The sequence below is a fragment of the Laccaria bicolor genome, genomic scaffold (genome assembly GCF_000143565.1).
Source record: "Laccaria bicolor S238N-H82 LACBIscaffold_8 genomic scaffold, whole genome shotgun sequence".
In the NCBI taxonomy this organism is placed as follows: Eukaryota; Fungi; Basidiomycota; class Agaricomycetes; order Agaricales; family Hydnangiaceae; genus Laccaria; species Laccaria bicolor.
In genome coordinates this window covers 726,725-750,070 of record NW_001889879.1, presented here as the reverse complement: position 1 = coordinate 750,070, position 23,346 = coordinate 726,725, and the positions used below count along the sequence as shown (strand labels likewise).

At 46.7% G+C, this 23,346-nt stretch overlaps 5 protein-coding genes across 5 annotated transcripts; 4 read left to right on the top strand and 1 right to left on the bottom strand.

Moving 5' to 3' along the window:
• Positions 1-1,703: 1,703 nt before the first annotated feature.
• Positions 1,704-7,354, top strand: LACBIDRAFT_325693 (uncharacterized protein; the record flags this gene model as incomplete). The annotated part of the gene is made up of 17 exons (XM_001879443.1): positions 1,704-1,787; positions 1,825-1,850; positions 1,905-2,571; positions 2,626-2,889; positions 3,037-3,070; positions 4,023-4,084; positions 4,184-4,203; positions 4,744-4,856; positions 5,108-5,325; positions 5,377-5,532; positions 5,865-6,290; positions 6,407-6,511; positions 6,560-6,767; positions 6,818-6,906; positions 6,959-7,192; positions 7,245-7,270; positions 7,306-7,354. 17 exons carry the CDS (start codon positions 1,704-1,706, stop codon positions 7,352-7,354), a joined length of 2,781 nt encoding a protein of 926 aa, XP_001879478.1.
• A 1,042-nt stretch (positions 7,355-8,396) lies between these two features.
• On the top strand, positions 8,397-8,831 carry LACBIDRAFT_233735 (uncharacterized protein; the record flags this gene model as incomplete). The annotated part of the gene is made up of 2 exons (XM_001879442.1): positions 8,397-8,458; positions 8,510-8,831. Coding segments are annotated over 2 exons (384 nt in total), but the record flags the coding sequence as incomplete, so codon positions are not given.
• Positions 8,832-11,488: 2,657 nt separating this feature from the next.
• On the top strand, positions 11,489-13,793 carry LACBIDRAFT_325691 (uncharacterized protein; the record flags this gene model as incomplete). Its single annotated transcript, XM_001879441.1, has 10 exons — positions 11,489-11,542; positions 11,600-11,695; positions 11,939-11,997; positions 12,176-12,200; positions 12,301-12,361; positions 12,421-12,490; positions 12,537-12,597; positions 12,645-12,780; positions 12,845-12,984; positions 13,464-13,793. 10 exons carry the CDS (start codon positions 11,489-11,491, stop codon positions 13,791-13,793), a joined length of 1,032 nt encoding a protein of 343 aa, XP_001879476.1.
• A 514-nt stretch (positions 13,794-14,307) lies between these two features.
• On the bottom strand, positions 14,308-18,266 carry LACBIDRAFT_293727 (uncharacterized protein; the record flags this gene model as incomplete). The annotated part of the gene is made up of 20 exons (XM_001879191.1): positions 14,308-14,721; positions 14,779-14,907; positions 14,957-15,042; positions 15,098-15,213; positions 15,244-15,289; positions 15,352-15,509; positions 15,559-15,771; positions 15,821-15,918; positions 15,976-16,168; positions 16,293-16,357; positions 16,404-16,468; positions 16,546-16,619; positions 16,697-16,794; positions 16,845-16,965; positions 17,216-17,291; positions 17,525-17,558; positions 17,617-17,694; positions 17,916-18,024; positions 18,087-18,155; positions 18,206-18,266. The coding sequence occupies 20 exons, from the start codon at positions 18,264-18,266 to the stop codon at positions 14,379-14,381; spliced, it is 2,232 nt and encodes a 743-aa protein (XP_001879226.1). The 3' UTR covers positions 14,308-14,378.
• A 2,534-nt stretch (positions 18,267-20,800) lies between these two features.
• LACBIDRAFT_318066 (uncharacterized protein) lies at positions 20,801-22,639 on the top strand. The gene is made up of 9 exons (XM_001879440.1): positions 20,801-20,892; positions 20,948-21,021; positions 21,074-21,135; positions 21,183-21,353; positions 21,408-21,513; positions 21,630-21,742; positions 21,798-22,177; positions 22,239-22,317; positions 22,370-22,639. Exons 5-7 carry the CDS (start codon positions 21,505-21,507, stop codon positions 22,072-22,074), a joined length of 399 nt encoding a protein of 132 aa, XP_001879475.1. The 5' UTR covers positions 20,801-20,892; positions 20,948-21,021; positions 21,074-21,135; positions 21,183-21,353; positions 21,408-21,504; the 3' UTR covers positions 22,075-22,177; positions 22,239-22,317; positions 22,370-22,639.
• Positions 22,640-23,346: the final 707 nt, after the last annotated feature.

Sequence of the window (23,346 nt, the reverse complement as noted above, 5' to 3'; positions counted from 1 at the left end):
TAGAGGGAGGGAGGGAGGAAGGGAGGGAGGGAGAGAAGGATGGTGGGAGAGAGAGAGGGAGGGAGAGAGGGAGGGAGGGAGAGAGGGGAACAGAGAGAAGGAGACAGGGAGGAGAGATACACTGAGTCGTTGTTTGGGTTTGCTGGGTGTTTTTCGTGGGCGGCGGTCGTCGTTTTTCGAGGGCGGCGGATGTCGTTTGTGGGCGGTGGGCATTTTTCGTAGGCGGCGGTCGTCGTTTGCATGGGCGGCGGATGTTGTTTGTGGGCGCTAGGCGTTTTTCGTGGGCGGCGGATGTCGTTTGGGTGTGCTGGGTGCTTTTTGTGGGTGGCGCTTGTCGTTTGCATGGGCGGCGGCTGTCGTTCATGGGCGCTGGGCGTTTTTCGTGGGCGGCGGTTGTCGTTTTCGTGGGTGGCGGGCGTCGTTTGTGGTGGTGGGTGTTACGGTCGTCGTTGGCGGGTGGGAGCGGGTCGCTGTCCCTCGTCTTTCTTGTTTGTCGTGTCGGCGGGCGCTCGTGGTTCATGGGTGGTTGTCGTGTCCGTGAGTGGGGTCGTCGTTACGTGCCGTGGTCGTTTGTTGTTGTCGTCTGTCGTGGCCGTCGTTGTTGTCGTGGTCGCGTGTTGTCGTCGTCCGTTGTGGTCGTGGTGGGCGACGTGTTCGTGGTGGGTGAGCAAGAGGGTGGTGATGGTGGTGTTGTCGAGTGTTGTTGGGTTTGGGCAAAATTCCCACTCGCGGAATTCGCCGACGTCCTTTCTAGGAAGGAGGTCAGTACGTTGGTATATAGAGCATATAATAATGACCTATAATAATGCCTTCCTAGTGTAACTGGTAAAGTGCTTGTCTCTATAGTATTGTCCCTATGTCCATAAGGTCGAGAGTTCAATTCTGTCAGGTTGCGCTTTTTTATTATATTATATAATAACAACAACAGTGACAAACTGCTGGTCCTACTGGGCTCCCTGTCCCCGGAAATTCCTACTGGACTCCTACTGGACTCCTACTGGACTCCTACTGGACTCCTACTGGACTCCTTGTACTGGACTCCTACTGGACTCATTCCTTAAAAATCCAGTAGAATTCCACAATTCCTGGTGATTTGGGTTCAGTCCGGTAGGAATTTACTAGGACTCCACTAGGACTAGGATACAAAATTTGTATGGTGATCAGCCAACATAAAATGTGTCCCAGTCCTAGTCCAGTCCGGTAGGATTCCGGGAATCCAGTAGGAGTCCGGTAGGAATAGGTGGGGGAGAGTAAAGAGCTCGGGTTTTGGGAGAGTCAAAGCCAGTTTTGAGATTGCACGGCAATGGCATGAAAAGGACGAATCAAATATTTATTTTGCCCGGCGGATCCACGCACTTGCACGGCATTATCAAATATTCGAGCAACTACCAAAGGAGCGCCGTGGAGGATCCAAGAATGCATGCTCACTTTTGAAGGAGGAAGTCGTTCGGACAGTATCAAGAACATGGCTCACCGAACAACCCATAGGATCAATAACTCCGAATAAATTTCGGCATGCACTGAACGATATTATCTTACCGTCAGTGGGTATGACTCCGAGCAAGCCACTCTGCGAACGAACCGCCCGTCGATGGCTCGTAAAATTGGGGTGGACACGGACGGTCCTTCGAAAGGGCGTATATATGGATGGCCACGAGCGCGCAGACGTTGTTGAATATCGCGAGAAGGTGTTCCTCCCAAAAATGAAAGAGTTCGAACGCAGAATGGCACGATACGAAGGACCTGAGCTGAAGCGCGTCGAGCCAAATCTACTGCCTGGAGAAAGAGTTAATAGCAGAGTTTCAAGACGAAAGTTGCTGCCAGGGGAATGATCACAAATCCACGGCTTGGTACGTTACACATTGTAAACTTTTCATTCAATTTCTGATAAATTTCGTAACAAGGCTAAAGGATGGTCAACAAATTCTACAAAAAAAGGGACGTGGCCGTTTAATTCACATTTCTGATTGGGTTGAAGAGGTAAACAGGCGATTGGTGGTCCGAAATTCTGACGGCATCGTGATCAAAGAGGCCCGAAAGATCATCTATCCAGGATCAAACGGCGATCCGTACTGGGATTGCGAACAGCTAATTGAACAGGTGAAGACAAAGGCAATTCCCATCTTCGAAGAAGCGCATCCTGGTTGCCAGGCGTTATTTATTTTCGATCAATCCTCAGCTCATGCGGCTTTGCCGCCTGATGCTCTCAAAGCATTCGAAATGAATAAGTCCAATGGCGGGAAGCAGCGCCGCCAGAAGGACACTATTATTCCGGACACTAACCCTTCTCCAGAATTCCGTGGAAAGGTACAGAAAATGACAACGGAGACAGGCGAGCAGAAGGGCTTGCAGCAAACTCTGGAAGAGCGTGGCTTCAATGTCACGGGCAAGCGTGCTAAATGCTCCCCTGTCTGCCCTTGGGAGAACAATGATTGTTGCATGGCACGGATTCTCAGCAAGCAGGATGATTTTACGAACCAGGTCTCGATGCTTGAGACCCTCATCAAAGAAGCTGGCCACAAATGTATCTTCCTCCCCAAGTTCCACTGCGAACTTAATCCAATTGAAATGGTAAGTCTAATATTTAATAAATCCCTTCAAAGCTAATAATTTTATGCTCTTCAGTACTGGGGATGGGTCAAGTACTGTTATCGTCAAGTTCAGAAGAAGACATTCGAGGTCGCGAAGCAAGCGGCACTTGCAGCGCTCGACTCATGTCCAGTTGATGTCATTCGGAGATTCATCAATCGTTCCTGGCGGTTCATGGATGCTTATCGAGTTCCACTGTCCGGAAAGGCCGCCGCGTGGGCAGTTCACAAGCAGAAGGGTCATCGCACAATTTCCCAGAGCACGATGATGCACCTAGATGCCATTGTCCGCCCTACTGAGGTACATAGAATGTCATTGGTTTTGGTCAAAAATTTGGCCAATTTAATGGCTCATGGGAAAAACTTCTAAGATGTGTTTTTCGACGTATTTCGTCAAGTTGATCACAATTCTGAAGTCAAATTGCCAAAATTTTCATTGGTTGCCAAGTTATCAAAATTGTCGACTTTGTCTGTCCGCGACTGTAGGTGTGAAGACAAGCAGAGTTGGCAACGACGTGGCATGCTCAACCACACATCAACAGCGCTCGGAAAATGCCGAGCGCTGACGGAGAGCTGCATAAGTCGCTCCTGCATTCGTTATTGAGAAGAAAAAAATATAGAAAAATGTATTTAGAGGATCTGAGGAATAGGATTGGCATTTAAGATAGGTAGCAATATGTATTCATCAAGTGGGGAGTAAAAGTCATAAGAATTCCAATCTCACAGTTGAGATTCCGGCACTTTCAATTGCTTTATTGTGACCCTCTGCATCTATCCCATCCACCTGTATCTCCACAATCTTCTGATTTCCATAAAACTTTGGGAATACATTCAGTTTTTCATTCTGAAGATCTCTATGGAGTTTTATGGTCATTGGATGGTTTAAGTGGACACAGTATAGATAAAGTCTGAAGAAACACACCCTATTCAATGCTTTCACAGCAAAACCTTCATTATCAAAGTGAATACAGTACTCACAAATTTTATATAAACACCCACCTTTAGCTAAGAAGAGGTAAATCAGATTTTCTTAAAATTAGGCAAGCAGAGCAAGATTTCCCAACACAGTTCAATGTTTTGAAACCCTCCTAAAAATCAAAAAAGTTGGAACAAGACTTTCAGGTGTTCTTTCACTCAAAATTTGACACTGCCTGTCCTCATATTCCTTTACTTATGCACTGAATGCTGGTAGGCTATAGCTGGCATGTATTAGTTTACAAGTTGCTGGAATGATATGTTTTTGACATTTACAGACAGAGATGCTCTTTTACTACAATTTTTATTCAACTTCTGATAAGGGAGCAAGTCCAATGTTGTAAATCCGACATACTAATATATTACCAATGTCAGTGTAGTGTTCCCTTCCTCTCCTGGCTCAATTTCAGTTGTTTTTCTGATGTTTTTTTTGAGAACTTTGCATCTATTTGTCTACAGCTTCAAACGCGTCATCCAACTTCACTATGCTGCATCCATCCACTTGCGAGGGCGCCGTGAATGTAAAACATGAAAAATTGGATTCTGTTCTACTTTTAGAGTACTTGAATGTATATTTTTCATTGAATACAAGTGTAGAGCATGAATAACCATGCCTATAGAAGATCTGGGCCAACTATTTGTATGTATGTGGCAACGCCTTTGGCAACGTCATCCAGCTGCAGCCTGAGCCATCCATCCAAAAAGCTGCTGGTTTGAAATACAAACTACATACTATATGATAGAAACCAAGTGCAATTGAAGAAATATGAATAAATAACTTGAATGACACCCTCAAAGTGCACTTTCATGCATCCGCTCTCAGAAATCATCTTTGTTGATGGTTGTTTGTTACCTAGAAGGATCAAAGAACAAAAGGTCATCCGGAACATGACTTGCGCATCCATCATCTCCACACCTCTGATCAAGGCGGAAATTTTCTGAAAAAATTGGAAATACATTTCTACATTACTTGGTTGCTTTGAGTAGCTGTAACACAAGTTTTGATGGAGAAAAATGAGAATCATTACAATTGGAATATTTTGGTGAAATGCAGCTTTTTTAGAAGGATTATGACATGTAAAAACATATATAGAATACAGGAAAATATACCAGTCAACAATGCTGATCCAGGATGTACCATTTCTAAGAATATTCAATCATAAAACATATATATATTTAGATCTGTCCAACATTCTGGATCCCAAGAAAAAACATATTTGGATGCTCTCCAGGCAAAAAAAAACATCCACAGAATACAGGAAAACATACCAGTCATCAATGCTGATCCAGGAGGTGAGATTTTTGTCAAAACATACAGAAAACATATCAGTGATCCAGGATATACCATTTCTGGGAATTTTCAATCATGAAACACATGTGAGCTATATTTAGATTTGTAATGAATCATAAACATATCAGGCTAAAAATAGATGCTGTAGAAAGATATTATAAGCAGAAAACCTTTTCTAAGGGTATATTTTATTATAGGTGCAATGGTTTTTATTTTTGAAAGCCTCTTTTTCAAATATCCCGACATTCCACAGCCCATGGCATTTTGGGCCAGTGGCCAAATGCACACCCTATGGAAACAGATAAGGTGGAACATCCCAGGTCAATTTGGTCTAAAACTACAGCCTGGGCTGCTGCACTCGAGAGCGAAACTGGAACACCCCCTGCGTCCGGACGTGGAACGCAACGTTCTCCCTTTTCCCAGAACGCATTTTTACAGCATCTTCTGAACTTCATCGTTGTGGATGATCAGGTTAGTAAAGCACGCTTTTAATGTTTGGTATTAGTCTAAACTTCTTCATAGTCTATATACGTCGTTGAATGCCCAGAATTTCGACAGCTCCTCTTGCTTTTACGTGAGGACCTCGAGGACAAAGACATTCCCCGCCGAACAAAGATGCGCGAACTTATTATCAAGGCATGGGAGGCGTATTTCAAGGTCCTAAAACAGGAATTAGCAGTATGTTGTTTCGGTTGACCGCTTTGTTTCCTTGTATTCACCAATCACTCTAGGATGCACCAGGGCAAATTTCCTACACGGCGGATATCTGGTCAACAAAAGCTCGGTACCCATACCTGGCCATTACCGCACGTTGGATACATAGAGACAAGTCTACCAAAGGTCTTCAGCTGCGTTCTACACTCATCGCATTTCACCGTCTTCGAGGAAGCCACAATGGGAATAGGCTAGCAAGGATTGTCCTCCATCTCTTGGATCGAGTTGGGATCACGGTCAAGGCACGTCTATGTTTCATTTTCTTACCCTTTTCTACTTTATGCTTACGTGGACAGGGAGGCCATTGGACCCTTGATAACTGCTCGCTCAACGATGCCTTCCTGAAAGAACTTGAGATACTTCTACGCCCTCGCGACGTTGAGTTCAATCACAAGGAAAATCATATACGATGTTTCCCACACGTTACCAACATATGTTCAACTCATGTCATCGAAGCCTTTACTAACATCACCCTGGTAGATGATACAGGGGGATTCATCGCATCCGCATCAGGCCCTCCAAGCGATCCTGATAATCAGACTTATGAAGAAGCGGTTGTTCGCGACCCAATCGCATTGTGCCGGAGTACCGTACGAGCAGTACGCGCCTCAGGTCAACGACGTGAGCACCTGGCGGAAGTAATAGACGATGGAAACAAGAAAGGGTGGTTCAAGTCAACTGAGGATCCGACCGTGACTATCCAAGTTAAGCAGGCGCAACTTGTACGTGACATGAAGGTTCGGTGGGACTCTCTTTATTTCATGATCAATCGGTTTCGTAAACTACGCCTGGTATGTTTGAACTCTATCGTTTTATAAGTGTATACTTATAAAAATAGGCCGTCGAGCATTTTCTTTCTTTGCCCATCAATAGAGATCTTGCGAAACTTAGACTTACTGATATGGAATGGGCTGTACTCCAGGATTTTGAGATCGTACTGGGTGTACATCTCTAATATTGATACCTGTTCGAGGCTAAGTCTTTCTCTTAGGTACCCCATCAAGTACAGACACTCATGTCGAAAGAGCGCACTCCCGTTTTATCAGGCGCAATTCCCGCCTTCGAAATGTTCATGACAGCATGGGAGCAACTTGGGAGAGATCACCCCCGCTTGGCCCGATGGACGGATATCGGTATCCAGTGGGCGACAACTTACTACAAGAAAATGGATGATTCGCCTGCCTACGTTATCGCGATGTGTGAGTTAAGGTTCAGATTCATACATTATTTAATAACTTGACATGGCCAGTTCTCAATCCCTCGATACGATTGTCATGGATTCGACGACACTGGGAGCCTAATTATGTTGCCAGGGCCATCGTAATTATCAAGAATACTGTAAGTCACTCAGTTTGTTATGGTGACAGTACCCTTAATATACTTGTTGCAGATGCGAAAATACCATGACCGTCTTCATGGACAAGCTCAACAACCTACATCTAGTACGGACTCACAGCAACAGAGGCGAAGCTGGCATGATTTAGCTGGACAATATGGGCTCGAAGATATGTTGGAGGTTTCGGGCGCTCCTTCGCCGTCGGGCCAAGGAGTTGAAGAACAGTTTGAGTTGTATGGAAATGGGACGGTCTCACCGCGTGGCACGGATATTATAGGGTTTTGGGCGGTAAGTACAATGTCTCACTATTTTCCAATCTGCGTCACTGATTTGTTTGCAGATAAGCGAGGAAACCCATCAAATATTGTACGCGATGGTGTTAGATTACTTACCCATTCAAGCATCCTCGGTTCCTTCCGAGCGCGTTTTTTCATCCAGTGCCGAAACTGATACGAAGAGGCGAAATTGAATTCACCCTGTTCTAATGGAGGCACTTCAAATGTTGAAATTTTCGCTCAAGCAGCAACGGCTTAACTTTACGGAGGGTTGGGCTGTTACAGAAGATGAACTCGAGTACCATGCAGATGACAATGAAGATTTAGCAGATTTGTTAGGGAAGCTAACTTCGGAGATTAGGGAGGATGGTATAGATATTGATGAGGTAATTCATGTTGTTGGACAGGATGACGATGATTGAGAGGGCTATTTTTTGTTCACTGTAATGTATGCAACCTTACATACCATCACGCTGTACATCTATGTTGAATTTTATTACACATTTACGCTCACTGTACTTAATGCGCGAGTCATCAATTGTGGCAACATTTACCGGCTATAACCGGCTCAAAACCATTGGCTAAGCTGAGCCGAACTGGATTTGATCGGCTCCCGAGCAATCACAAACCAGAACCGGCAAAAGCCGCCGTTTCAGCGAGCTGGCTTGCGGCTAGCCGAGCCGCGGCAACACTAATCTGAAATGCGAGTTCACGCTGATGTTTGGCCACTCGGAGTCTGCCCCATGATGTCTAGCTCTCCCTCTTTGTGTGTTTAGAGCGTGCTGGGCTCTTGTACAAAGTGCTGGACTTGATGATCTGTGGTTGCTCCCTTTTCCTCCAAGCAGAGAGAACACTGTACATAACGGTTTCAACGCATGATTTCAGAGAGGTTGGAGACGTACATTGACCATCGCTCCAGGTAGCAGCCAACGACCGGCTGCCAACTGAAACGCTCTCCCTCGCCATCCCTCTATCTTCGTCAGGTGTATCAGTCGAAACGTTGGTCGCGGTATTGGTGTTATCTAACTGGCGTATCGGCCCAGTCATCTTGAAACCCAAATTTGCAGGCCACGTCTCTGCGTCTGTGCTCCCTCTTGCAGTTGTCGCGAATACGCGTTCGGTGTCCATCATGTCTGCTTTATGACCTGTGGTGTGAGCGTGACACAGGACCACTACCGACAGGCGTAGCAATAATGTTCGCCTGATGGGGATGTGTCTGGCTATACAAGGGTGTCTTTACCTGTCCCACAGAGCTGGCCACAGGAAAAAATACCCACAAGTGAGTAATGACTTGTCCATTGCAATGAAAGCAAATATTTACAGTGATTAGATATGTTGACTATGCCATGCACTGCATGAGGCTCCTGCAATACCACAATATTCAACCCTACATCATCTTTGACGGCGGTCCACTTCCAGCCAAGAAGAACACTGAACCTAATCGAAAGTGGAGACGTGAGGAGAACCTTTCTCATTTGAATGCCCTCGCATTACAGGGGAAGCACCGTGAGGCTCGAGAGTGCTATGTCAATTGTGTGGACGTTACACTGCAGATGGCGTACCAATTCATCAAGGCATGTTTCTTTTCCTCCATAAATCGTCACCAGCTCATTTTTCCGTGCCTGCATCTCCTCCCCGCTGACTCGCACTAACTCCAGATTGTACTGTTAGACATATTATATATTTTTATCAACCTATGCTATGTGTACTGTTGTGGTTCAGGTGGTTGAGCATTGTATCGTGGGAACTGCAACCTCACAAACATCGATGGCCGCGATGCTAGCTTTTTTATTCTATCTTGATGAGTAGTCTGTGTAACTTGATTTGCATTGGAGCATGGTATGGGTCTACCATGATTCTGGTTGTTGGCCTCTTTTTGTAACCATGCTATCAAATGAAAAGTCATTGTAGGAAATAGGGAAAATAGGTTCAAATAGGTTCATTTATTCTTGATTTATTCTTTCTTGTCATGTGTTCTCCACAAGTTTTTTTGTTGGCCTAGTGCTGAAATATTTCTCTCTGATTGCAGGAGGGCTGCAAAGTAGGCTGAAAGTTATTCTCTGTTGTCATGTGCCCTCCACAATTCTTTTTGTTGGCCTAGAGCTAGAATATTTATATGCTCTCTGTAACCAGGTTTTCAATATTATAGAATATTGTCAAGTCATTGTAAGAGGTCTGCAAAGTAGGTTGAAAGTTATTCTTTCTTGTCATGCACCCTCCACAATGTGTTTGTTGACATAGTTGTATCCTCTTTGTAACCAGGTTTTTCAAAATTATAGAACATTGGCAAAGTTTTATAGGATGTCTGAAAGGTGGATTGAAATTTATCCACTTTTGTTATACATCTGCCACAATTTGAGAAGTTGGCCTCTTTTGTAACCATGCTGTCAGAATTATAGAGCTATTGTAGGAAGTCTGAAAAATGGGTTAAAAATTATTTTCTCTTCTCGAAAGTCCTCCACAATTTATGTTTTTGGCCTGGTAGCAGAATGTTTATATCCTCCTTGTGACCAATTATAGAATATTGGGAAGTCGCAGTAGGAGGTCTGGAAAGCAGGTTGAAAATTATTTTCCTTTGTCATTGTCTGCCAGAATTCAAGCTGATAGCCTCTTTCTGTAACTAGGCTATCAGGATTGCGAGAATTTAGCAAACTAATGCAGAATTTTATCGATGGCTTATAATAATTCATTTGTTGGGCCTACGACTGAAATTGTTGCACAGTACTTACCATATTTTGCCTACTTTACACATCATCGTTAAACCTATATATAGCATTATCAAAGGTGCCAAGGCAGTGTCGCGTTGTTTTGACATGACAAATACTAACTGGGAAAATCAAGTGCCCGTGATTTTCCTGATGTGATTCATTCCTCCTTGTCATCCACTCCTCGTCCAACATGGCCTTGAGTTGCACCACAAACATAAAACTTTGAGACAAAGGTACGTCTCTCGAATTTTGAGCTTCTTTCTTACAACGTAAAATCCACCCTCAGATGTGCGTGATGATCAAGTCCCGCTCAAAGCCTACTCACAGGCCACGACTCTAGAAACACACACAAGTGCTCGTATGCGACCATTACGTCGGTGTAAACCAGAACTCGTTGAAGGAAACCCACCATAATCGCATGGCTTCGACTCTCCTTCGCGCTCCCTCGCCCCTTCAGATCTTCAGATCATAATCCCGCCATCCGAGTTTACATGGCCCACCCCACCAGCATCCCTGCGTGCAGACCGTTCCCAAAGAACCTCCTCGGCTCTTCCTAAAAGTGATCCTCCAAACTATCCCTTCCGCCTCAACCCCCCATTCCACCTCGAAAGCTTCGTCTTCCGCCTCAACTGCCTCCCCCCCCCACTTCAAATCTTCATCCCTACCCTCATACAAACTTCCCTCGATGCGTCGGACAACACTAACTCTACATCGTCACTTCCACGTTCTCCCTCTATTGTTAGAATTGTCGTATTCGATGCTGGGTGGGCGCAGCGCGCGGCTGAGGGTGTTTGCTTGATTCCAGGTTTCCAGTGAAGAGGTATTCGTGGGCCTGAATGACGTGAAAGGTAGTTGAGGTCCAAAAAGGTTGGACTTGGGGGACACAACCTCTACTCCACGCAATACGCACAGCGAATCACCAGCTGGTTGTGCTTCTCAAGCAATCTCAAACGGCGGACGCGAACGATTATGTGGAGCATTTTCTTCAGTTAAACCGTTGCCCCTGTATCGCGCCTGGTATGGGTGTTGTTCCCTCTTGGAATTCGACGTCGACTTCATCTTCGAGGGTGCCATTCACTCCTGCTACCGTTTGTCGAGTTTGTCTTCGACCTCCCCACCCCATCGAGTTGAACTTTAGATTCTGAAGAATGGAAATCAGCATAGCCGGACGACCACGCCCATAAAGCAGCCACCACCCGGGTCCACCGGCTCCATCTACCTCTCTAGTTCAGAGTTCTCCACCATCTCTGAACACAATTTGTGCTGCCACTACGTCCCGGGTCGTCGGCAAGCGACGATTGTACTTCCAGTGTGCTTGGAGTCCTTCGTCCCAGTTGTGCTTGAGTGGATGGTGAACCTGCGTGATCCTATCATTCTCAACTTCAGCTCAGCAGAGCTTTGGTTCTGGCTTGTACTATGAGGTGTCAGCGCACTTGCGGAAAATCAAGGGGTTTGTACCAACGATTTCAGTGGAAACGTTGACTTTTCAGACTGATATTCGCATTTCAATAGGTTTGAGTACGGCATTCAGGCGTCGTCGGTCGTAGGTGGTTCAAAGTGACTGTTCTTTCGCTTCAGTCGACTGGTGTGAAGAACAATGCATGAGCTCAAGTTTGCCACCATCCATGAAGTTGGAGATCAATCCGTTTTTTAACGTACGTGCTTTACTCGCATCCGTGTTTTTTCTGTCTCATCAAAAGGTCGTCATTTAGATAATTTCTTATACCGAACTGGGCATGCGTCAAAGAAGCACTGATCTGACTACAACCGCGTGGTGTGGGATGCTCGGGGCTCCAGTCAGGACTCTAGTAAGTCCTCATCAATCATTGGTAGAAGTTCACGGCGCTAAACTGCTCACTGTAACTCTAAGCCGTCATGCTGCTGTATCGTCGAGTCTGGCGCCTGACCAAGTCAGTTGTACATGAAATTTTGCACCAATAAGCAGATGCTGGAAGTTCGCTGCCTCCCTCTAAACACCTGCCTTTGCTGGAGTAGCGGTAAACGACTTACCAAAACTGCCACTGTCTAAAGCACCTCATGAAGGCATTTAGGTAGCTCGTTCCTTCCCCGCCCCCGAGTGTGCGGAGATTTCGATCTCGCGCCCTTCACGGTGAGTTGTTTCTTGTGCTTCCCGCCTTTTCTGAAGCTGACTGTTCTTACCGTTAAGGACATCGTGGCGGTCACCACCATCTGACTTCTTGACCACTGAACGCAACATACCCTTCCCTCACAAAAGTTTGCCCTCGGTTTGAATGGCAGCACTGCCAGCTTGGCGCTGATACAAATAGTACCTTCACTCTGTACGCACTGCTTGTGAGTTCTTCTCGAGCTTTTTACCTCGTACGAAGCTGACCATTCTAGATATAAAGAGAATCGTCCCCACTTCAACTCTCACACACTCCCTGATAATCAGTCGCGACAAATCTTGACTGCAGAAGGGTTGTACAACTCGACGCCCATGATCGGCTCAGATTGTGGGTTCGTCGTATGTAAGGGCCTACGTGTCTCAACGAAATGACGTATCTAATAACAGGGGGCAAACTCGTGCATCTCATCGCTGTCATAGATTACAAGCAGGACATCGACGTTTCAAGTCGAGGTAGGTCTGTTATATCTTTTCTCACTTGTCTGTATGCTTACCAACAACAGACTTAAGATTACGACGACAGTCACGACACCCAATGGCCCGACAGTTCAACGTGCTGAGATGGTAAGCCGTCATGGACGGGAGCTCTTCATATGTGACTTATCAATCAGTTGCCAGGAACGCGCTCCTCACCGTTCAAGATCGACCCAATTATATCCGAGGGTTCTCACTGCCGGCTTCATATCCAGCGTCCAGAACTACGTAGACGTGTGGTGCTGCTTAGCGCGGAACGGAAGAAGCTGGTCTGTGCGGTTAGGTGGGTCGAGTGTGATGTACGAACTATGTATACTTATCTTGGGTTTTCTATTAGGGCAACGGGAAACGACACAATGGAACGTCGATTCTAATGCAACCACCCCACCAGCTACAAAATTTTCTGGTTGGTATAACATCTGGACCCCTACAAAACCTTCGCATTTAGGACTGGATTGGATTGAAGAGTCGCAATTGGTACGTTGTCTATGCCTAAACCCTTCCTGCACAGATCGGCCCTACAATCGCTGTGTGATCACGTACAGCGTTTTCCGCTCAAATTCAGATTGCAAGGTCGCAATCATTCTCGTTTGCGGGTGCGCAGCATAAGAGCTCACTTACCGTAAATTCGAATGACATCTAACCTGCGACTTTCAAGATCCGCCGTAGAGAAAGTCCGCTTCCAGAGGGATGCCACGAGGTGCTTCAAACCTGGGTAGCTCCCTGGGTCCTGGCTGGCCCTGTGTTGTACTTCGATAGCCTGAAAAGGAATAGGATGAGCGACGGCAAGTATCACGGCCGCGGAGCTTACCACGCCCCAACGCGCTCCTTGCCCGCCGCAGAACAACCAATATATCGTTCATTGAAAACCTACACCAAGATAGAAACCTGAGTTGCGACTTTCGATGAGCTGTTGTTCCTCGAGAAGTCGCTGTCATTTGCGCATTCCGACATAGCTGAATCTGCGACCATTGAGGAATGTGCATGGAGGAAAGAGGCGCGATCACACAAATCTACCAAAACGATCACCTGACGAGCACCCAGCGAACACCCACAAAACCGGCAACAATCTCCCACAAACCATTCCGAGCCTTGCAGTGCCCTTTACAGCTGCGAACAAGACGAGGAGAACGGGAAAATCTACAACACTGGAGCCTGAGGACATCCATGACGAGGTCAACAACTGGAGAGACTCACAAGGAATCCAGTGTCCAGCCATCCCACGGCGACCCCCGCAATCTTCACGTTACGAGTCCGTCCTTCACGTTCAGGTTCTTGAGATATAGTTTGTTTACTTGGGTGTTCCCCACCAACTTTCACCACCTTTCTGGATCAGTAAACAAGAATTCACGAATGTCCCTCAATGGGATACATCATCGGATTCACCTCTGAGCCTTTTCCTCAGGCTTTTCTCGCAATAGTTGCACAGAGCGGTCGATGAACTCATCAAATACCTCATCATCTACAGTCGATACTCGCCTTTCGACTACGATGTTCTATTCACTTGGTCGTAACACGAATCAGCGGACTGCTAGGGACCCTAAGGGCTCTTCAACTATGTCATCTGGCGCGTGCAGAAGGGAAACGTTTTTGGTCGAGAGCTACATGAGGGAAACTCCGGAAAGGGCACTGTACAAGCTGAAGCAGCCCACATTGAAAGTAAGCTGCGTTACTGCCTTTCATGTATATCCTCCATTTCACCATCTCTTGGTCCTATACAAGTTCATCTCACTGGCTTCTTTTCATTCAACGTAGTGGCGCACTTGATTTCTTTTTTCGACACATCAGCTCAACACTTCACGGTTCATTTTTGTTCGGATTATGGCATGTGTACATAGACAACAAAGTACACAGGGAATTGAATAATCAAGTCACGCTTTGCCTACGCCCCAATCCTCGTCCTCATTGTTCTCGAAGGCCTTAACTGCACTTTGTAGCTCCTCCATAATCTCGGGTTTCATCTGATACTCCTTGATCAATTGGATGATCTTCGCCAGAGCTGCATCCTGGTCAAAGCGGCCTGCCAGCTTCACATGTTCCTTAATCTCCTTGTGAACTTTGCTCCTTTCGTCTGAAATGCTGTAGGCCTTGAAGATGAGCTTGATCAAGCGGCGGGAAAGGCGCAGACGGGCGTTCACCACCAAGCCAAAAATTATTTGCATAATAATCGTGAAGTCGACGATGTACGCCATCAAACGTTGTAGCATGAGTGCCCTGAGGTTTTTCCGCTTAGAATTTTGACATGGCATAGTGAGGAAGACATACGATTACTTGTACACATCGAAAATCCATTTTGCCAGCAAGAGAGACGCAACAATAGGAATCACAATGGGAGCAGCAGGTGCAGTCAAACCCCCAATTAACATAGTCAAGGCACCAAGCAGCGAATAAGCATGGGGACTGATAACTTGTAAAAAATGAGGTGGCACAGTCGACAAAATTGACTTACAATATCGTGTTGGGATCTGACGGCTCGTCATATTGATTCCCAACAAGTTCGAACATTAGCTTTTTCAGTTCCTTGCTTTCCAAATACTAACAGCACAGTTTCCATAAGTGTGAGAAGATGGAATGATGTTAAAGTATTTACCCCGCAACCATCTTGAATGTTCCACACTTCAACGATATCAGTATGTAGAACCCGTAGGCATTCTTCTATAGTTTTTCCTGGAAAATTCACGCTAGCTGCGAGACCCATCCAATAACCTGACAAAAAAAGGGGTAGCTTAGCTTAACTTTCACCAAGGGGCACGCCGGAAGATTCATACGCTTCTTCCCAACCCTTGAAATAGGTGTCAGCATGACATCAAGAGAAGACGAACGTTTGAATGCTCACGCAATCACCGCATCGATCTTTACAGCTGGATTCACGCGTTGGGCGATGGCGGAGACCAGTGCAACATCTTCAGCAACGTCAACTGCCAGGGTGTTTTTAACACAGTCAGCAGTGAGATGGACAAGCTCGTTCAACATCTTTCTGGTAACCTTGTATTCTTCATTGGCTGTGTTGGCAAGTATAAGCACAGGCACAAGATGTCTCTTGTAGCTTACTTGAGACGGCAATGTGCGGAATGACTATACCGACGACCTTTTCGAAGGGACCAACACACAATTCTTGGAACTGTGCTGCTGTCTCCTCAGCAAGACGTGCATTTCGGGTTTCCCGATCCAAATGTTTGTTGCGTTTGTGGAACTCTAGATTGTTACCATATTCAACCTGCTCTACCAACTTATCATATTTGGTAAAAACGGTGATCACAGAAACTACATCAAACAGTGAGCCATCATTGATCAGAGAATACCAAGAACCTACCAGGGCCAAGGTCTCCATTAGACTTCATACGGAATAATTCCTCCACCCCAGCCTCGAACAAACGGTCACCTTTAGACAAGGACACCGGGAAACAAAGCCTGCGCAACACCTTCATCATCTTGTTCACTCAGGTGATCGAGGAGCAGTAACCATACCAGACAGCATGTACCTGATCCCTCACATTGGACATCTTCTTACGAGCTTTCAAAAAATCGACCACTTTCTGAAAGTTTTCACCCTCTCCATGCTCGCGAACCCCTGACTGTCGTGTAGAACAAATCTTCCGTTTTCGCTGGCTATAATCGGAGTATTGATATTTGACACGCCAGCTTCTGAATGAGCCACGGTCTGGGGAAGGACAAGCTTTAGGAGCGGATCTTGAGAAGACGGGGAAGTGACCTCACAGCATCCTTGACACCGAATCATTCGTTGATAAGGGAAGATTTCCCTACACCACTCTGTAAAAACGAACCGTGAGCTAATACCTGAGAATAGAGGTATAAGAGGGCCACTTTGCCGATGACCAGGACTCGGAACCTAGCGGTAAGGTAAGTCAGAGTAATCGGAGATTAAGCAGACTAACCGTTCGACCAACTTGAATAACTCATCCGTTGTAGGTCGTAGGTCGCCACTCGTCGGAGGTTCCGCCTTGGTTAAAGCATTCTAAGATCGATAGCACCCGCATTAGGCGGACGCTTTTGCGTTTGAAAAAGAAATGCACACACCCCTGCGTATTGGCTAAACTTCAGGACGACATTGAACTTGTCAAATGATTTTGACCATTCTAGAGTAGAAAGTCCTGCATCAGCAAGACAGGAGCGATTGCAGAAGGGAGGTACTTGCCTTGTTTTCCGGAGAAGTGGGGGCCAACCTTACTTAGCAGTTCATCGAGAGGTATCTTGCTCTTCGACGCAGCACGAAACAATCCGCGGAATCGGACTTGCAGATAGAGGGGCTCTAAAGGCAAAAGTTGACTGCGTTGACTAGGTTTGTCGTTCAATGCTATACATGATCATCGGCTCACCAGGGGGATGACAACTCAAATGCGTGAGCCTTTGCATCCAATAGACAAGGTGATTCCCGCTCGAACGATCCAATCGAAAGTTGGACCGATTTGAGGATGTGCTGGGATGAAACGCGGATTTCTAGTCAATGGATGTCAGATGTTTGACTTGAGGCTAAAACCTGGGAGGTTACCTGTAATCTCAATGCTGGGCTTTCCCGTTGAGCTACCCTTCGCGGTAGACATGGTGGTTTTGGTGAAAGGGAGGTATTTAGCGCTCGGAACACGCTTACACGGCAGGCATGGGTGAAGACTGAAATCTTAGCCTCGTTTCAAGTGATGGTGTCTGATAAGGCGCTCGGTGTGACTGTCAGAGGATGTGACGGTATCACCTGCGAGCGCTTGAGCAGTGTTGCTATCGAGTCCGTTGAAATGAAAAACGAGACAGAAGGTTAGTAGCGTCATCAGCTGTTCACGACCGTCGTCAAAAGGGCGGTTGAGGTGGGGATCGCCTCGAGAAGCGTCCGCGGAAAATAACAAAGGGTGATTTGGGTATCCGAAGTGAGTACAAGGTGTGTCCTATGACTTCCGCCATGCTGTCGGAGACCAGTGCTTAGGAAGGGCATCGCATGATGGTTGGAAGTTCTACAAAGTCCACAATTGTGCCAGCGCACGCCAAGGTCTTTCGGTTGCGAACGTACTGTTGGCCAGGCTACGTTGCGGCTAGTTGATAATCTAGATACAACTTACGTTAGAGGCGAGAGAAAATGGGAATATCAGAAAGCGTACTTACGGAGAGGAGCGGGTCACATTTGAAGGAAGTAGTGTCGAGCTGCGGAGCCATGTGTGCTCCTCCTCCGGTCTCCACAACCTACGGCATGCATTAACTTTGTGAAAGATGAGATATGACTCGTGATTGCATGTTAGGAATTTGTGCGGCGCCGCCCCTAGATATGAAATCGAAGCCCCCAGTTGCGGACATGCTTCTGGATTGAAAGAAGAAGGTGAAATTGTGACTTGAATGGAAACAAACGCTATGTAGGCATAACGAATAGTCAGTAGATAGAATTTTGACGTGTCGCCCCAGCTCACCTGGAGGACAATAATCCCAAGTTGTCATGAAGATGCGCGTCGACGTAGTTCATGCCCGCGAATGTCGTTGCAGTGCTATCAGTTGATGTTCCAGGTGCCAGCACTCGTTCTGGCCAAAATGATCAGAAGCTTTCCTTAACATGTTGATCAGAAGTTTAACCCAATACGCACCACCAACCCAAGGAAAAAGAGCGTACGTGTTGGGTCGTGTTGGGTGAAAATCCAGGAAGGAGCCAAGACCTAGTATAATAGGTTAGCACATACACAACAAAGCCAGTAACGAGGCTTACTTTCAAAGCAAACCGGTAGAACGTATTGTGAGGTCGCCCCGTTCCCGTTCCTTCGAGGCATTGAAATCTGACCACTAGGCGTGTTTCTGGAACGTGACACGACGAACTTCCACGGCGCCGTACGGAGAATGTGCTTCGCGACAAGATCAGTCGCGTTGGCGTTGGCATTTCTCGAAAGGCAAGCGTCGATTGTAGATGACGAGGCTCATGTCGACCTTTCCCTGAGGGATTCTGCAAAACGTAGGCCCGAGCGCGGACGTTCCGCGAAACGGGTGATTCCCTGTGCCGAGGGAGCTTCGCATCCGCTGTAGTAAAGGGTTGACATTCATGACAGTCGTGAGAGGCGCCCCGCACTCTTCCACAGAATAGCAATAGTGACCTTGGTTCGCCAAAGTGTCACACTAAACTCTGGATAAGTACCTTCGCCAGTAGAATGAGCATGGCGGAACTCACAATCTCGGTAAGAGCCATCCCCAAGGTTTCGTAAACCCACTAGCCTCCCCTTGATGCCCTTCGGCTCCTCTTGAACGAGGTAGTGAGACCCCAGGTTGCGTTCTTTGGCTGTACTACTACTGGCATCCAGTTACACTTGAGGCAGGGTCCAATGTGTGATCTAGGCAAAGGTACCTCCATAATTGTCGACACTTGTTGAATAATAAAGCTGATGTGCATCCCGAAAATATTGATTATCAAAATCTCAAATTGATGAACAATAAGAACATTGAGCACAACGAGTGGTCATTTCCGTTATTTTATTCTTCAACATAATCTTCAGCTGAGTGGTGTTGCCATGGCTACCAAGATTATTTCCCAAAGAAATTGTTTAGATATGTAAATTGAATGTGCTCAACATTCTTATTGTTCTTCATTTTGTAATTTTGACAATTGATGTTTTCCGGATGCACACCAGCTTCTTTATTTTACAAATGGCCACAATTATGGAGGTACATATGTCCAAATTTGTCCTGAATATTCTTTGGACCCTGTCTCAAGTGTTAGTACTTGCGAATGTTCGTCATAAAAATCAATCTAATAAGTTGGTTGAAGAAAACCCGAAGAAGACCCACCTCATAAAGCCTCACGGGAATAGGTAGTCAATTTGAGTGTAGCTCAAGATTTGCGTAGTCAATGATCACGGCGTCGCTTGGGTTTCTAACGAGCCAAAACCGAGCTTCGTCAAACATCGCAACCTCTCCCAGACCTCTCCGATTGAACCTAAGCTGTTGAAGTTTAACGTTAGTGGCCCACTTATTGAGAGAATATCGTTGAAAAGCGTACTGGGATGGAATGAATAAAACGGAATTTCCCTCTCAGTGGGACTAAGTACCGGGCGAAATATTGCTGACTCCGATCATGATGAGAGGAAAGGTCCTTTCCTCTCAACGCCTTGATCGGCGAGCATGCGCAATACCGTCTTGCTGAAATTCCACGTTCACGGCGAAGAAGGCAACTTTTGGACCTATGGTGGTAGTGAACAGGTGAATGTAGACTACTACTAGACAACTCAATCAACAAAACAATTACGACTGATTCCTCCTTATCATCCACTCCTCGTCTAACGTGGCCTTGAGTTGCACCACAAACAGAAAACCTTGTGACAAAGGTTCGTCTCTCGAATGTTGAGCTTCCTTCTTACAATGAAAAATTGCCACCGTCAGAAGTGCATAATGATGACACACCGGCTCCATCTACTTACCTCTCCGCCATCTCTGAATCTGACCTCTACTGCCGCTACGTCCCAGGCCTCGTCGGCGATCGCCTATTTCGCATCTTTTCGGTCTCAAGAAGGAAGGCCCCTGGCTAGGTTCTCAGCTCCTACTCTCAAACTCCATGGGCCTCCATGACTTTCGTGAAGACGTCGATCAGCAACGGTACTTCTGGTCCGAGAGATTTTTGGGTAGGGGGAGTTTAGTTCAAAGAGATAAAGGACCTCTATGAGCCTGTGGCTTTGTAGACAGCGACGTGGATGCAGAGCGGGGTGGCCGCAAGTGTGTGGAAATTTCGATCTTGCGCCCTTTACGGTGAGTTGTTTCTTGCGCTTCGCCCCTTTTCTGAAGCTGACTGTTCTTGCCGTTAGGGACATCGTGGCGTTCGCCACCATCTGATTTCTTGACTACTGGGTGGGACATATCCTTCCCTCACAAAAGTTGGCCCTCGGTTCAAATGGCAAGTGTGAAAGTGGTGTCCTGTAAGGTCTTACGGTTTTACGGAAACTTCTTGATCTAGTTATGAATCGAAAAGTGAAGTTGCGCGTCATCGAGGCCGCCAGCAATGCACTCTTCGGTGTCATCTTCTCCAGAGTGACAATGTTTGTGGGCCCAGCCTCAGGTTCAAAACCGAGCACCCTTTCCTGTATTCCAAGACACATTGGGAATAGTAGGTTTCTACCCAGTGTGGAATCGATACTATACGCGAAGGAAGCAAACTTTCCCTTCCCATAAGCCGTGGCTGCAACTTGTTACGTGTTAGGCACTGCCAGCCTGGCGCTCATACAAACTAGCATCTTCACTCTGTACGCACTGCTTGTGAGTTCTTCTCGAGCTTTTTACCTCGTACGAAGCTAATCATTTTAGATATAAACTCTCAGTCTAACACACTCTCTGATAATCAGTCGCGACAAAATTTCACCCCAGAAAGGATGTACAACTCGACGCCCATGATCGGCTCAGATTGCGGAATCGTCGTATGTAGGGGCCTACGCCCTTTTGAAGTGTTTCACCAAAATGACGTGTCCAATAAGAGGGGGGCAAACCGTTCATCTCATTGCCGTCATAGATCATACTTTTACAAGCAGGACATCGATGTTTCAAGTCGAGGTGGGTCTGTTATATCCGTTCTCACTTGTCTGTATGCTTACCAAAACATTAGACTCAGGATTACGACGACGGTCACGACACCCGATGGCCCGGACAGTTCAACGTGCTGAGATGGTAAGCTCTCATCGACGGGAGCTCTTCGTATCTGATCTATCAATCAGTTACTTTTCAGGCTGCCAGAAAAGCGCTACTCATGGTTCAAGACGGACGGACTGACCGACCCAATTTCAATCAAGTGTTTCTCACCGCCAGCTTCAAATTCAGTGGCCAGATATACGGAGACGAGCAGTGCTGTTTAGCGCGGAACGGAAGAAGCTGGTCTGTGCGGCTAGGTGGGTCGAGTGTGATGTAGGAACTATGTATCCTCATCTTGGCTTTTCTATCAGGGCAACGGGAAACATAAATTGGAACGTCGATTCTGGTGCAACCACCCCACCAGCTCCAAACCCCTGTCTGAGGCTGGTTGGAAGGACTTCACCAGCCATGACGTCGGCAAACTGGAACAACAAAACCTTTGCATTAAGGACTTGAATTGGATTGAAGAGTTGGAATCGCGGTGGTACGTTGTCTATGCCTATGTCGCATTTCCCTAAACCCCTCCTGCACAGATCGGCCCTACAATAGCTGCCACTCTGATTGACAGGACGGTCGTGTTTGATCATATACAGCCTTTTCCGCTCAAATTCAACTTGCAAAATCATTGTGAACGGTACTCAATCTCGTTTGTGACTAAGTATCTTTGTCGTAACTAATGTAATTACTGAATTCTATTCTAGAACGAAGGCAAAGGACAACCCGATTGAATACTCATTGCAACGTCTCGCCGAACAGAACTACTCCGACTCCTTAGAACCGAGGAATAGCAGCTGCCAGCCCTGTCCGGATTCACCTCCGTTCGAGTTTGGATCGCAGGGGTATTCCCAGTGCGGCGTCCCAGAGACAGGTGCTTCGAACGTGTGGAAATTGAGTTATGAAGCAAAGCGTCATTTGCTGCTCACCGTCGCTCTTCAGCGGTGCAAACGCTCTTTGGCTGTGGATACACTGAATGCTTGAAACGAGCCAGGGCAAAGTCGTTAATCGTACACTAACAAAGTCTCGTTGAGGGCTTGCCCGCCCAAGTGGTAGCAACCCCATCTAAGAGGAACTGGGGAAAAAGGTAAGCATACATCCAGTTCTTGGGGTTGTGCGGCGTAGTTCTGTTATTTCTCTGTGGCTAGCTTGCTGTTGGACGATAGAACGACGCGCTACCCCTGACGGCAATGAAGAAAAGGGCGAACATAGTTTGATAGGGACAGCGTGAGTTGTGTCATTCGATGCGGATCCACATTGCTTACAGGCTTTCATGCAGCCTTCTTTCCTGATGGTGGGGAGCATACTCAAGATCGAAGGTACGCCTTCAAGCCACCAGTGGAGTGGAAACCTACACGGACGTCGCGGTTCACGGACAAATGCGTAGGGGGTGTGAGAAGGGAAAATGGGGGAGAACAGTGATCTTGGCTGAGACGGGGACTTCATTGGCAAAATGGGATGGCACATCACGATAGAATTGTAGCTGATGATCGTACCAAGTAGGATTTAGTCTCATACTGCTCATGTTACAGCCACTTCTTCAACCTTCCGGGTCTTCAGTCACCGTAGTTTAAGTCCTCTAGTACGTGGTCAATGAAGGAAAATGACGTCCTAGACAGAAGCCCGCTGCCGAGGAGACTTGTGTATACTAAGTGGCGAACTCATGCCACTGCTGGAGCTCGAATGGCGACTCGAAGGGGCATTCACCTGGACTGTAACAAAACTTCAGGGTAAGTTAACCTTGAGTACTTGAGATTTGTACTCACCCTCTCCCTCGCACTCCCTCGCCGCTTGGTTGATGTTCAAATCTGGCAACAAACTTGCGCGCTTTCACGATCGTCGTGGGCAGATTGAAAAGCTCAGTTGGGGAGCCAATGACGTGTGTATATATTGGAAATTGAGTCAAGGGAATCAAGTTGTACGAACGGAAGAACTTGGGAAGAACGAAAAGCGAGTCAGTGACGTCACTCGAGTGGCTGACCCAGCATAACCAAACAATACACTGCGTGGCGCTTATCTTGGTTCTTCACCACTTCCACCATCTCAGGCATCCCAGCGACAAATGTCTCTTTCCAATGTTGAATCCCAGGCCGCAGAGGATATAGAAAGACAACAGAGACGAGCACGCAGAGTTCGAAACCTCACCAACCGCTTTCGCGTCCTCATCATTGGCCGCGCCAACGCGGGGAAGACAACCATTCTCCAACGAGTTTGCAATACAACGGAACAGCCGAAAATTTTCAACCCGGAGGGTCA